The following is a 14,483-nucleotide window of genomic DNA, read 5'->3' as shown; positions in this document are numbered from 1 at the left end:
GTTCTGGGAACTGACCTCAGATCCTCTTCAAGAGCAGGATGTGCTCTTAATCATCCCACTAGGTACTTTTTGTAAAGTTGTTCAGTCCTCTCAATATAGACAGGGGAGGAATGCTACTGCTGTCTTCTGGTCACAAAGGAGGAAACAAAGCACTAAGAGGCTAAGTGAGTGGTCAGGACAAGATTCAAACCCAGAACTCTGGGCTCTGAGTGCATCTGCTCCTGCATCCTCAGAGGACTCAGCAGTCCTGAACGGATGTGTGTATGTTCACATAGCAAGATCCAGTAGACCCGTGATATGATTTGAGTGTAATTCCCACTAAGGCTGAAAACACTATATCCTTTGACAATTTCAGGGCTCTGAAACACAAAGTTGCTTTCCTACAGGGCTGGAGATACTGTGTCTGGCAAGAAAGAGAGTTTCTTCTTTACTTGGAATGTTTTAACATAAGAGAATGAAGGCTCTGGAGCTTTGCTTCTTTACAAGGTGCAGGGGTGTCCAACCTCTTGACACTACAAGGTGACATTATCATTTATGAATGTGTTAGGCCAAGTTTAGAGCTCTGCTGGAATCCATGGGGTCCATGTGCTACAGGCTAGACACAGCTGTTGGGGTACGAGAGAAGCTGAAATAATAAGGTGTAGGTTTGCTGTCTCTTTGCTGGGACAGCACAGGTAGAATGTGGTTGCCAGCAGCCGGAGCCTGTGGCAGCTCTGCAGATACACAGGATAGGAATTAGCACAGATGCCTTCCCCTGGCTGCCCCTGGACTCAGGTTATCTAAGAAATGGAGTATCTGCCAGATAATAAGGGAGACTCTTTGTTTGCCTGAGTTCAAGATAGCCAAATTTGGAGGAAGAGAGGTGTGACTAACAGAAACAATGCTTATTAGCTATGCCTTACTTAAACCAACAGACAATTTTTCTTTGTGTGTTCATGTGTATGTGTCTGTGTCCGTTTATGTGTGTGTGCTTGTGTGCACATATGTGTGTTGGTATATGTGTAAGGAGACCAGAGGTCAGTGTCAAATGTTCTTCTTTATTGCTCTTCACCTTCTATTTATGTGTTTGGTGTGTGTGTGTGTGTGTGTGTGTGTGTGTGTGTGTGTGTGTGTCTGTGCACGTGAGTGCAGGTGCCCTATGAGGGCCAAAAGAAGGCCACAGACAGATCCCCTGGAGCTAGAGTGATGGGTGGTTGTGAGGAGCCCAGTGTGGGTGCTGGGAACAAAACCACAGTCCTCTGGAAAAGCAGTCAGTGCTCCCCACATCTACACCATCTCTCCAGCCCTCTACTTTAAGTTTTCAGACAAGGTATTTCACTGAGCCTGGAGCTTTCTCTGTAGACTCACTAGCTGCCAGTGAGCCTCAGGGATACTTCCGGGTCTGCCTTTCCAGTGCTGGGATTGCAGGCATGCACCATCACACCTGACTTTGGAGTGGATTCTGGGGACCCAAATTCAAGTCTTTATGCTTGTGGGGCCAACACTTCACCAACTAAGCCATCTCTTCAGCCCCGAAGGTCTTCATTTCTCATTTTGACCCCACTTTGCCCTAGATTGTATAAACCCTGGCCAAGTGCCACACATGGATGTCCTCAACAAATGAGGGGACACTGGAAAGTTGTTTTTCTTTCAGTTGGCCTCAGGAAAACAAAGGCGAAATGCACACTTAATTCTCCTAGACCTTTGTTCAACTTTTTCTTTTTTTTTCATCTTTACTGTTAGGGAAGAATTTCAATTAGTTTGGTCTTCACTTTGGCTATGCATTTATAATTTGTCTTCTCATGTTGGCAAAGAAAATTTTGATGAAAAAAAAAATTGGGCAGTAATGGAATCTTGTCTGAGCAGAACAAACCAGATTATCATAGCAAGTTGGGGATGATGGGCTTGAAGCAGCAGGGGACAGGGGAAGCAATGGGGTGTTGAACAAAGATCTACCCTTCCCAGAAGCGCCACTGTTCCTGCGGGTGTAGGGAGAGGGTGCCAGAGTGAGGGAAGCGCTTAGGTGCCAGCTGAACTTGGCCTTCGGAGTTGTCAGGTAGGTCATTTAATCCTCTACTCCTCGATTTTCTCATCTGTAAGCTGGGGACAATAGTGTCTACTTTGAACAATTGTTAAGACAATAAACAAAACAAAAAGCATGAATCGTGAGGCTGGAGAAATGGCTCAGCAGTTAAAAGTGATTGCTGCTCTCCCGGAGAAGAGAGCTCTCCTGGTTCTCAGTCAGTGCCCACATCAAGTGACTCATAATCGCCTGTAACTCCAGATCCAGGGCATCCAGTGATCTCTTCTGGCCTCCCAGGACACCTGTTCTCATGTATACACACACACACACACACACACACACACACACACACACTCACTCACTCACACGGTAGATTTCCTTTGAGCCCCTTGAGAATTCTCCACACTGATTTCCACAGTGGCTGCACCAGATCTCAATCCCATCAGTCGTGAACGAGGGTTCCCCTTCCCCAGAATCCTTTCTAGCATTTACTGTTTGTTTTCTTGATCTTAGCCATTCTGACTGGGGCAAGACGAAATCTCAAAATAGTTTTAGTTTGCATTTCCCTAATTGCTAAGGATGTTGAACACCTTAAAGATGTATTTATTTTTTAGACATCTTCTTTTTTGATGATTGTTCAGCTATATAACCCCACTTTTTAATTTAGTCATTTGTTTTCTTGATTCTTTGTTTTTTGAGTTCTTTGTATATTTTTGCATAATAATCTTGTATTGAATGTATAGATAGCAAAGCTTCTCCCCCACTCTGGGGGTTTTCTCTTCACTTGATTGATTGTTTTCTTTGTTGTACAGAAACTTCTAAATTTCATGAGTTCCTATTTGTCAGTTGTGGCCTTAATTCCTGAGCAAATTATAGTACATATTTATATAAGTTATATTCAGAAAATCCCTTCCAGTACCCATGTCTGTTTTCTTCTAGCAACTCAGCGTTCTGTTTTCACAGTGAGGTCTTTGATCCACTTGGAGCTGATTTTTGGACAAGATGATAACTTTGGGTCCAGTTTCATTCTTCCACACTGTGGCCATCCAGCCCAGTGTGGGTGGGACCATCCCTGGACAGGTAGTCCTGGGTTGTATGAGAAAGCGTGAGCATGGGCAAGCTGGCAAAGAGCGTTCCTCCATGTTTTCTGTTTCAGTTCCTGCCCTGACTTCCCTCAGTGACTGACCTGCATCTGTAAACCAAATAAACCCTTTCCTCCTCAAATTGCTTTTGGTTGGAGTGTTTTACCACAGCAACACGAAGCAGGCTAAAATACACAGTGAAAAGGTGACGAGGAACAAGTACCTTGTTTCCTTGTCTCCTCCAGAGTGACTGTATGTGTCACCTGGGGTCTCTTAGTGTACTTCTTCTTTTCGTTTTTCTGAGACAGGTTCTCTCTATGTCACCCTGGCTGTCCTGGAACTCACTTTGGCCTCGAATTTAGAGATCCATCTGCCTCTGCCTCCAGCATGCTGGGATTAAAGGCATGTGCCACCACTACCCAGCTCTTCTTCTTCCTTTTCTTTTCTTTTCTTTTTTTTTTTTTTACATTTTTTACATGCAATATTTTTATTGATTACTTGGGAATTTCACATAATGTACTCCAATCACCCTTAGTTCCCAGTCCTTCCACGTCTGCCCCCACTTTGTGGCCTACCTCCCAAAAAAGGTTTTTAAAAAAGGTCCAACTTGTGTTGTTCATACAGTCCCCGGAGCATGGTCACACTCCCAGTGGCATCTGGGCTCCTGCTGACTGGAAAGGACAAGAAAGCTTCTCCTGCAGTGGTTTTGATGACCACAGACTTGAAGTTGAGAGAGACAGAAGACTTCTGTGACGACCCCCACCCTACCCCCAGAAAAGAAGTAACCTAGACAGGAAGCCTAAAAAATTGTGATAAGGATGCTGAAGTGTATGTAGTTCTCCATAATAGATGGCTACTGGCCCGGGGGTGGGGATGGGGGTGACGGGTGGGGATGACTCACTTTTCTTTAGTGTACTTCTCACTGAGCCTCGAAGTACTAGTAACTCTAGTTCGATAGCTAGACTCATTCACCCTGTACAACTGCAAAGGGAAATCTGAGACCTTTCGGCCTGTGGGTCTCAGTTCCTTTCCCTCCTTCTGTCTGGGAATTGCCCTTTTCAGGTCACTGCTTTTATGTATTTTACTTTTTCTTAAGATTTCACACACAGGGAGGGATGTGGCTCAGTTGGTAAAGTGTTCGCCTAGCATGCCCGAAGCCCTAGGTCCCACCCTAAGTTATAAACCAAGAGCTGTGGGACATGCCTGTAATCCCAGCACTTGGAAGGAGGCAGAAGGATCAGGAGTTCAAGGTTATGCTGGCCCACATGGAATTGGAGGCTAGCTTGGGCTACAGGAGACCCTCTCTCAAAAAAAAAAAAAAAAAAAAAAAAAAAAAAAAAAAAAAGAAAGAAAGAAAAAGAAAAAAAAAAAAAGAAAAAGAAAAACAAAACAAAACCCAACAAAACGAAGTTCTGTTTTCAAAACTCACTCTTTTATGGCCGAAGGCGACTCAGTCTATCTTCCATTTTTAAAATGTTGATCCAAGCATGGTGACCTCGACAAGGAAAGACTGTTGTCAAGATGGGCAGGGACTAAAAAGGATCTGTTTTTTCAGACAGTCGTGCTTGATTCCCGTGAGCTCTCTACCTCCTCCCAATCTAGTACTGTCTGCACACATTTTGACTGTCGGGTGTCCCTCAAAGCACAGGTCCACTCACTCTCTTTTGCTCCCACTCTCATTTTCAATTTAGAGCTGAAAGATGAAATTTCTAAATCTGAGAGGCTGAAACTGCCTCTAAGAACACCTCCACCCTTTTAAGCAGCGGACCTCTATGACAGCAGGCAGGCTCCTGTTCTGGCTCTTGAGTTTGGGAAATAGCTTTCTCTCAAGGATGTGGTTCCGTAACTGGGGATCTGGAGCAGGTGCCTTTCCAATCCATCTGCATTCCCAACTGATGATGAATTCCGCCTCTGGGGGAGGAGAGAGTCGCTCCGAGACACAAGGAAGCTCTTTAGGGTCCCTGGGCAGGATGGCGAGGCAGAAAGCGCACTGTGCAAGACACTGGGAGTCTTGGACAGGCCTCAAAGGGGGTCCTATTAGCCTAGTGGCGGCTGGCTAACTTCAAGGCAGTTATTCATGCAAATACCTGGGTATCCCATAATCTGAGCACTACAGGGAGAGCGCTTGCTCCTCCAGGGCAAGCCACAGCCAAACTAGTCCTACGAGGCAGGGCGTCTCAGACTCCTGAACCAGTGGAGACTGGTCTCAAAGGCTGTCTTTGAGGCTGCAGCAAGAGTGAGGAGGGAGGTGTGGCTGTTGATTTTCCTGCCACAATCTCTGTGTTGAGTCAGACCCGCGCTGGGCTGGTCCTGCAGCCGGCTGCTGAGCAGAAGGAGCTGTGGTTAATGATTGACCCGTGGGAGACCTCTCTGCTTCCCTCCTACAAGGCGACCGGGGAGGCCAGTGCCAGGGACCTGGAAGGGAGAGGAGGACCCACAGCCAGGCCGAGTACTGCGGGTCTCGCTCTGAGTTGGGTAGGGAGGTCAGAGCCTCCTTCCCCTGACTGGTCCCTCCTCATTCCAGAGCAGCTATTTCCAAACCCCACCACCACCCACTGGCGCCGCCAGGGATCCTAGGGTGAATTATTCCAGGAAGTTTCAATGAGAAAGCTGAAAAACTAAGTCACCCTTGGCCAGCCAACTCCAGTGACGGAAAGTACTGCGCCCACGCTGGTGAGTTGCGGGATTTCTCTGGGAAGAGGAAGAAAGGGAAGTGAAGACATTTGGGAACCTGGCAGCCTGGCTCTTTCTTCCTCATGGCTTCATCCAGTGGCTCCAGGGATGTCTGCTCCCGTGTCATCGATCACAGCCAGGTCCCTGACTTTGAGGTGGTCACTTGGATCAAAATCACCCTCTTCTTGGTGTACCTGGTCATCTTCGTGGTGGGCATCTTGGGCAACAGCGTCACCATCCGGGTTACACAGGTATTGCAGAAAAAGGGCTATTTGCAGAAGGAGGTGACAGATCACATGGTCAGTTTGGCTTGTTCAGATATCTTGGTCTTTTTGATTGGCATGCCCATGGAGTTCTACAGCATCATTTGGAACCCCCTGACCACACCCAGCTACCCGCTGTCCTGTAAGATCCACACGTTCCTCTTTGAGACATGCAGCTACGCCACGTTGCTGCACGTGCTGACCCTCAGCTTTGAGCGCTACATTGCCATTTGCCATCCCTTCAGGTATAAAGCCTTGTCTGGACCTTGCCAGGTGAAACTGCTGATCGGCTTTGTATGGGTCACCTCGGCCCTGGTGGCGCTGCCCTTGCTCTTTGCCATGGGTGTCGAGTACCCCCTGGTGTCTGTGCCGACCCGCAGAGGATTCAACTGCAACCTCTCTCGCACCCGCCACCACGAGCAACCCGAGACCTCCAATATGTCCATCTGCACAAACCTCTCCAGCCGCTGGACTGTTTTCCAGTCCAGCATCTTTGGGGCCTTCTCAGTTTACTTGGTGGTCCTGGTGTCTGTGGCTTTCATGTGTTGGAATATGATGAAAGTGCTAATGAAGAGCAAGCGTGGTACCCTGGCCGGAAGCGGGCCACAGCTGCAGATGAGGAAGTCAGAGAGTGAGGAAAGCCGGACAGCGAGAAGACAGACCATCATATTCCTGAGTGAGTCCGGATCGCAGGCGATCCTGGGGCTTCTGGCCTGAGAAGTGAAAACCCGAGTTCACTGAGGCTAAAGAGGGGTAGCTGCATAAGGGCTTTGTGCTCGTCCGGGTGTGTGGAGAGACGTCTCTTCTTTGTGTTTAGGAAATCTGTGGTCTGTGACATTTGAAGGTCTGGTACATCATTTCTGTGACTTCAGGCTGTAAACAACGTATCTTGGATGAAAATACTGGGAGATAAGAGGAACAAATTAAGTCACCCAGGACAGGTGGGAGTCCTTTGGAAAGGGACATGTCCTTCAGAGATAAAGAGAGTGACTCTTAGCCGGGCGTTGGTGGCGCACGCCTTTAATCCCAGCACTCGGGAGGCAGAGGCAGGCGGATCTCTGTGAGTTCGAGGCCAGCCTGGACTACAGAGTGAGTTCCAGGAAAGGTGCAAAGCTACACAGAGAAACCCTGTCTCGAAAAACCAAAAAAAAAAAAAAAAAAAAAAAAAAAAAGAGTGACTCTTATCTTCTAGACCCTTAGACCAGAGAGCCTTGATCAGGCAGGGAAATTTTATTCCTATTTTTTTTTTTTCTCCTCCTCAGAAGAGGCTGGCTTGTCAGGGGTCCTGGCTCTCTAGATTGCTATTTTGGGCAGGAGTGACCTGCAAGTCTTAAGAAACTGGAGCTCTGATTCGCTTCCTCTGAGATGTACATGATTACTCCCTGCTTGGGGCCATGGATCCGTGCTTCCCTGGAAAGTGAAGCATACCAGAGCTTCCTGTTTATCTGATCGAGGACCTGGCCTCAATATTTCTTAGTGCCCCCAATTCTAGGCCAGAGAAAGCTGTTTGCTTCCCAAATGTGGTGGTGATACAAGTATTTCAAATTGAGGACCTTCTCTGGACTTGAGGGGACTATTTCTAGGGAGCCAGTGATACAGAAGACCCCAATGCCTTCAGGAGAGAGTCTTTAGATGCTAGCTAGAGATGGCTTGGATGGTGGAGAGCTTGCCTACCATGCAGGAAGCCCTGAGACCATCCCCACCCAGCATTACATAAACTTAGTGTGACGTACCACTGTAATCCTAGCAACGGGCCATGGAAGCAGGAGGATTAGAAATTTAAGGTCATCTTTGGCTACATCGTGAGTTTAAGGCTAGCCTGGGCTCCATGAGACTCTGAAACAAAAACAAAAACAAAGCAAAACAAAAGAGCCAAATTCAGGGCTGGAAAGATGATTCAGCAGTAAAGAGAATTTACTGCTCTTCCAGAGGTCCCTGCTTAGGTTTCCAGCACTCTTATCCAGAAGCTCATAATTACCTGTAACTCCAGCTCCAGGGGACGTGATGTCCTCTTGTGGATGATCTCCGCCTAATATTCACAAATCCTTACATAGACATACACACATATATGAATAATAATAAAAAATTTAAAGACTAAAACAAAACAAAACAAAAAAAACAACAAAAAAAAAAAAAACAGAAGAAAGGTTTTCTTGCTGTCCTTTGGCAGCCAGCACTTTAACTCAGACATCTGTAGTGTGTGTGTCACCAAAGGGTTAAAAAATACTTTTCAGCGGAAATAAGGAAAAGGTGACATCATAGATATGAGAGAGCTGGGTCAAGGGAGAGTTGAGATTCCGCACATTTTTCTCCTCTTTTTCCCTTTTCAACGTGCTGTCCTGAGAGAAATCAATCCTGGGGTTGTTTGTTTGCTGCGTATCAGAGACATGAGCAGCCAGCCCCAGGGCTGGGGTTCAGACAGGGGTGAAAGTGGGAGGCACTTGGGTAAGGGTCAGCCCTGCCTTTGGCTGAGGTGGGTCAGCTGCTGACTTGACTTTAAGTCTGTAGAAAATGATAAGACACAGGCTTGCATGATGTGGGTGGCCATCTGGCATCAAGGGCTGTGTCACTAGCCTTGTGGAAGGGTCCCCAGGACACCAGCTGGCGTTTCTGGGCTCTTGTATCCTGGCACAAGCAATTGGATCGAGGACATTTAGATAGTGGTATAAACATAGACAGTTTAGTAAGAAAGAGGTCACTCCCAAGGCAACGGGCCAGAGAGTTGGGAAACGTTAGAATCCCCACGGGCTCGGGTCCCTGGAGCTGGGATCTTTGTGGGTCGTTTACATAGTGCTCGCCTTACCCTACTCTTGGGTACTGTGCATGTTCTGTGCCTTGCTTGTGGCCCTTGGTCTTCCACATGTTAATCTTGACTCCCTTTCCTCTTCTGCCACAGCGGTGCTGGGCGATCTATGTTTCCACTTTGTAGAGGAGGAATTTGAGGCTTCAAATATGGACTGGGAGGTAGCTCAGTCGGTAGAGTCCTTAGCCTGTCTCTAGCACTGCCTAAAACCGGGAGTGAGGGTGTGCACACCTGTAACCCCAGAACTCTGAGGTGGAAGCTGGGAGATCAGAAGGTCACAGTTATCCTCAGTTAGCCTAACCCGGTATATACGACACCCTGTTTCAAAACAAACAAACAACAGCATCCACAAACCCACCTCATGGCTGGGAAATGGGGGTCTGTCCCAGACTTCTGTAGTCCTGGTGGAGGAAAATGATGAAAGGCAGGGCATAGGCAAGGAAGGAACAGCCTAGGCTGGCAGGCTGGTGCTCTAGGAGGTGATGTGACCCGGGACATGGCAAGGTGCTGAAGCCAATACAGTCTCTGTCCCCTCTGTCTGTTGCGCAGAATATCCCAGGAGGAATGGTAATCATGTGTGCTTGCTTGAACATTTGGGGAGAAACTTTTCCCCCTTTCTGAATTCCCCTAGACTTATCCTAAACTGTTAGCTGTAGTTTGTACTTTAAAGAGTTGATTTTTATTTTTTTAAACTTATTTTGTATGTGTGAATGTGTGCCTGTGCGCGTAGGTGCCCAGGGAGGCCAGAAGAGGGCATTGGATCCCCGGACCTGGTGTTACAGGCAGCTGTGAACACCCCCCCCCCCTCCATGGTGTCAGGAACTGAACTTGTGTCCTCTGGAAGGGCAGCAAGTGCTCTTAACCACTAAACCACCTCCATAGTCCCTACCTTTTACTCTCTGTTTGACCAATCTCTGTTTCTGTTTTTTCTGTTTCTACATGGGGATGACAGTCCATTTTCCAGTAGGGCGTCAGTCTCTACTTAGGGGATATGGTCAGAATACCCCAGACTTTTATTTGAAGGTGGACAGCCCCTTGGAGATCTTTTCTCACAGTAGTAATTGCTGCAAATGAGTTCCTCCTCACTCTTCTCTCCTTCCCTTCTAGACTCCTCTTTTTTCGTTCTAACAGCTCTGTATTAATCACCTACTGGCTCCCAGCATAGAGATGGCTGACTGACAATCAGGTACTCAGTGTGTGAGAAGAGCTGGAGAAATTTACCATGTGCATTAAGCCCATCCTCTCTGTGGTAGGTTTTCAACGCAGTACTTGCAAATGCCGCCACCCCACCCCAGTGCATTTCAAAGAACTTTTAAAAATAGGAACCTCACTAATTAACTCCAGTTAGGGAGTAAATTAATGGAGTGAAGAGGAGGAAACCATGGCTTGCATCCATCAGATTAATACAATGCAATTTGCTTTGTGGGTTTCATAAACTTGTGCTTTGGGGCATTTTTAACCCGGAACAAATGAACATATAAATTGTTTACAAACCACTGAATTTAATATAGTGATTTAGCTGTCTTTTTAGTATTTCATATAACAGATGGATCAAATGAAAATAAATATTTGCTCAATTCAAACATATTTCGAATTTAATATGAAATGTAAATGACGGCAGAACACAATATGTCTTTGGAGCACTTGAGGCAATAAAAAATCAATTAAGGCTCCCTTCTCATTGTTAAAAGTTCTAACTTCTGTATAATGGAGCCAAAATTCATAAACCCAAATGAGATGAGGAAGCCTTTCTGGCAATTATTAATTTTCTTTTCTGCATATTTTTGCGGTCACCCCTCCACTGTACTGAGGTGCTGGGCTGGTGAATAATGAGAACAAATGAGGGACTCTGGGAAAAGAAACAGTGCTGAGATGCCTAATAGGTCAAAAGCAACGTGCATGATAAACCCTAATAACACAAAAGTGTCTATTCCTGAAAACTTTCATCTGCCTCCCGACGCCTTCCCTCTCTCCCTCCCTCCCTCCTCCCTCCCTTCCTTCTTCCCATCTGTGTGTGATGTGTATGTGTGAACATACATGGCCATTCACATGGGGTGCTTAGATGCAGGCAAGGACTCATACACATAAAAATAAATACATTTTAAAAAGATGCAAATAGATACAATTTTTGTGGTCCTCCAGAAACCTTTCAAGGCAGCAGCTTCCATGTAACTCCCAGGGTCCATTGGAACACAGAAATTGAGCTGTAAACTGTGTCACAGAATTTCATGAAATCGATGAAAAGGAACCAAAGAAACCCGTGAATCAAATGTGTCCAGCCACTAATGATGCCGAGAGTCTATCTGACTTAGACCAGGTAATCATGAAGGGACAGAACACTGAGGAGGATAACCCCATGACAGGTACTTCGGCAAGGGTTATCTTGATGAAAAAACACAAAGGAAACCCTCTAGAGAAAGCCAGTCTATAGTATATTTGTTAAAATATTTAGTGTGTGTGTGTGTTTGTGTGTGTGTGTGTGTGTGTATGTGTGTGTTTACATATGCCCCGGGAAGCTAGAAGAAGACATTGGATGCCCTGGAACTGAAGTTACAGGCAATCGTAAATCAATTTATGGGAGTCAGGAGCTGAACTTGGATCTTCTGCACGAGCAGCCAGTGCTCTTAACCCCCAAAACATCTCTGTAGCTTCTATTTGAGACAGGGACTCAAGTAGCACAGACTGACCTTGAACTCACTAACGGTGATCTCCAGTTTCTAATCCTCTTGCCTCTACCTCCCAAGTGCTGGGATTACAGGTGTACGCTACCATGCTCAGTTTCTATAGGGCTGGAATTGGAATCCAGGCCTTCCTGCATTCTTAGCAAGGTCTTTACCAACTGAGCCATATCCCTAGCGCACCGTAAGCACATTTGAATAGTTGTTTTCTGGACTAGTTTAATTTTCCAACCAAAGACATTTTTCTGTAGTGTACAATGATCTATCAACCCAGTCTCTCAGGAAATATCATCAAAATTAAATTAGTGACTTCTTAGTGTAAGATAGTATTTTGATTCAAATGCTTGAATATATCAGGAGAAAGTTTTACCTCAAGTATTCAGATTATTGCCACTCTCTCTCTCCTTCCCTTTATTGATGTAGATGTGGCTATAATAAATGATATCTCCTGTTTATTTTTTCTATTTGTGAAATCCATCATAAATTGCAAATTTCCTGCGATCAGCCTGGTAGACAAATACAATAATGCTGCTTTATTTGTATAATCAGGCTGTCTCGGAGATTTCATTTCTCTGTCGGAGACATGCACAGCATTTGAGGAAGGGAATATTGGAGTCCTAGGCCCCCTTCATTAGCATGCCTGTTCGTCTGTCTTTGTTGCATGCTTCACGGGGGCTACCAGAGTATAATCAGGGTGTAGGTGGTTTGGTTGAGCAGAGCGTCCCACTTATTAATGCCCAGACTGTGCCCAATAAAACCCATTTATGAGGAGACAACACGTGAGCAGAATATTAAATTGAAAGTTCAGGAGTCTTGTCCTATTTCCTGGACAATGACCCCTGATCTACCACTACCAGCTCTCTCTGCCTTTTCTTTCTTTGTTTCTTGTTTTTGTTGTTGTTTTACTTAAAAAAAAATATTTCCTGTTTGGGTGTAGTGGCATGTGCCTTTAACTGCAGCACCCAGGAGGCAGAGGCAGAGCTCTGTGAGTTCGAGGCTGGCCTGGTCTATATAGTGAGTTCCAGGACAGCCACAGACCCTGTCTTGAAAACAAACAAAAAACATTATGTGTGTGAGTGAGTACTTTATCTGCTCACATATATATGCACAATGTGTGTGCAGTACCCCTGGAGGCCAGAAGGGTGAGTTCGATCCCCTAGAGCTGGAGTTACAGATGATTGTGAGCTGTCATGTGGGTTCAGGGGATGGAATTTCAGTTCTCTGGAAGAGCAGCCAGTGCTCCTAACTGCTGAGCCACCTCTCCAAGGCCCTTTTTATTTGCTTAGACTGGCTCTCATGTAGTCCAGGCTAGCCTGAAACTTACTTTGTAGTTAAGGATGACCTCGAACTTCTGATCCTCCTGCTTCCATCACCCAGGAGCTGGGATTACAGGTGTGCACCGTCACACTCAGTTTATGCAGTGCTGGGGCTGGAATCCAGGGCTTCATGCCTGCCAGCCGAACACTCTACCAACTGAGCCACATCCCCACCTTGCCCTTCTGCTCTCTCCCCAGCCAGTTGACTCTCCAGCTTCAACTCCTTATGAGCTCACTGAGCTTTAGAGAAAAGTTGGGTCACACCCTTGAGTTCTGGGCATCGTACTCCAACTACAAGCCCTTCCGTAGACACGGTTGAACTCACCCCTGGCTGCTACACATTATTTGTCCTGTCTAATTGCTTTTCTGTCAGGCTCTACCCGCTTTCATCCCTATAGCTCCACTCTCTTCTCTAAGTTCGTATCTTTCCTTCTCCAAGATCTTAGGGACACTGAGCTCAACCTCATTAAAATGCCCTCGACGCAGAACTAACAGTCGTAATTCTACATTTGCTTGGGCAATCATTTGATGGTGTCTGGTTTTCTTCATATTCCTTGATGGCAGGAGCTGTTCCTAATTTTGTTTTTCCAGTGTGTACATGTGTGTGTGTGTGTGTGTGTGTGACATGTGTTAACATATGTGTATGCACAGGTGTATGAGCGTGTATGTAGACTCCAGAATCTGATATTGGGTGTCTTCCATTGTTTTTGGCGGGGTCTTTCACTGAGCCTGGAAATTACCAATTGCGTGGATTAGCTGACCAGCAAGCTCCAGGGATCTGTCTATCTCCACCCCACCCAGCACTAGGATTACAGAGGTCCATGACCATGCCCATCTTTTCATGGGTGCTCAGGATTCAAACTTGGGTCCTTGTGCTTATGTGGCAGGCATTTTGCCAACTGAGCCGTCTCTTTAACCTCTTTTTCTCAGCATCATACCATCATCCCAGTAGCATCCAGCACAATGCAGATTTCAATACATGTTTGTTGACAGTATAAATAAATGACCAAGCCTCAGCTGTGTTAGGTCTCAAACTCAGGTCAATTGGCTAACTGAGGTTCCCATTTAACATATCAAAGTGGACCTGGTCCCCAGGTTCTCCCAGCATTTCTCAGCACCTGTTAAAGAGTCATCCTGGCTGGCATACCCTGCCCCCTACCCTAAACTCTCCAGCCCCGGAACAGCTTCCCCCAGCCTCTGATCCCTATAGAAATATCTTCAGCCAATTTGGACATGAAGTCTCTTGGCCTCTTGGCTCCAGGCTCCTCTCTTAGCCCCTGTCTCTTTCTCTCTTTCTCTCCCCTGGCTCTCTCTCCTGTCATGGCCAGTTTAGTCTGGACCCTTCCAGATGTCCCTGGCTCCTTTTCTCTCTCCTCTACAGTAACTTTCTCCTCAATTATACCTTGGAGCTTCATGTCCTCATTGTTTTGTTTTTGTTTATTTGTTTGTTTTTTCCATTCAAGCTGGACTTTGGGAAGTGTCATGGTTGGTCTCCATTGCCAACTTGACAAGATTTAGAATCATCTCGGAGACAGAGCTCTGGGCATGTTGTCTGTGGAAGAGTTTGCGCACTGAGTTAGTAGAGTTGGAAACACCATGCTAAATGTGAGTGGCAATATTGCATGGGCTGAGGTCCTGACTGAAGAAAAAGCAGGAAGCAAGCTGA

At 46.2% G+C, this 14,483-nt stretch overlaps 1 protein-coding gene across 1 annotated transcript in view; it reads left to right on the top strand.

Moving 5' to 3' along the window:
* The first annotated feature begins 5,483 nt into the window (after positions 1-5,483).
* Gpr39 (G protein-coupled receptor 39) overlaps positions 5,484-14,483 on the top strand; it is a 201,834-nt gene continuing 192,834 nt past the window's right edge. The window contains exon 1 of the mRNA XM_059280552.1: positions 5,484-6,696. Coding sequence (XP_059136535.1) covers positions 5,841-6,696 — 856 coding nt within the window. The 5' untranslated portion in view covers positions 5,484-5,840. The remainder of the gene's footprint in view (positions 6,697-14,483) is intronic.

The sequence above is a fragment of the Peromyscus eremicus genome, chromosome 15 (assembly GCF_949786415.1).
Source record: "Peromyscus eremicus chromosome 15, PerEre_H2_v1, whole genome shotgun sequence".
NCBI classification, from domain to species: domain Eukaryota; kingdom Metazoa; phylum Chordata; class Mammalia; order Rodentia; family Cricetidae; genus Peromyscus; species Peromyscus eremicus.
This window is presented reverse-complemented; position numbering and strand designations above follow the sequence as displayed.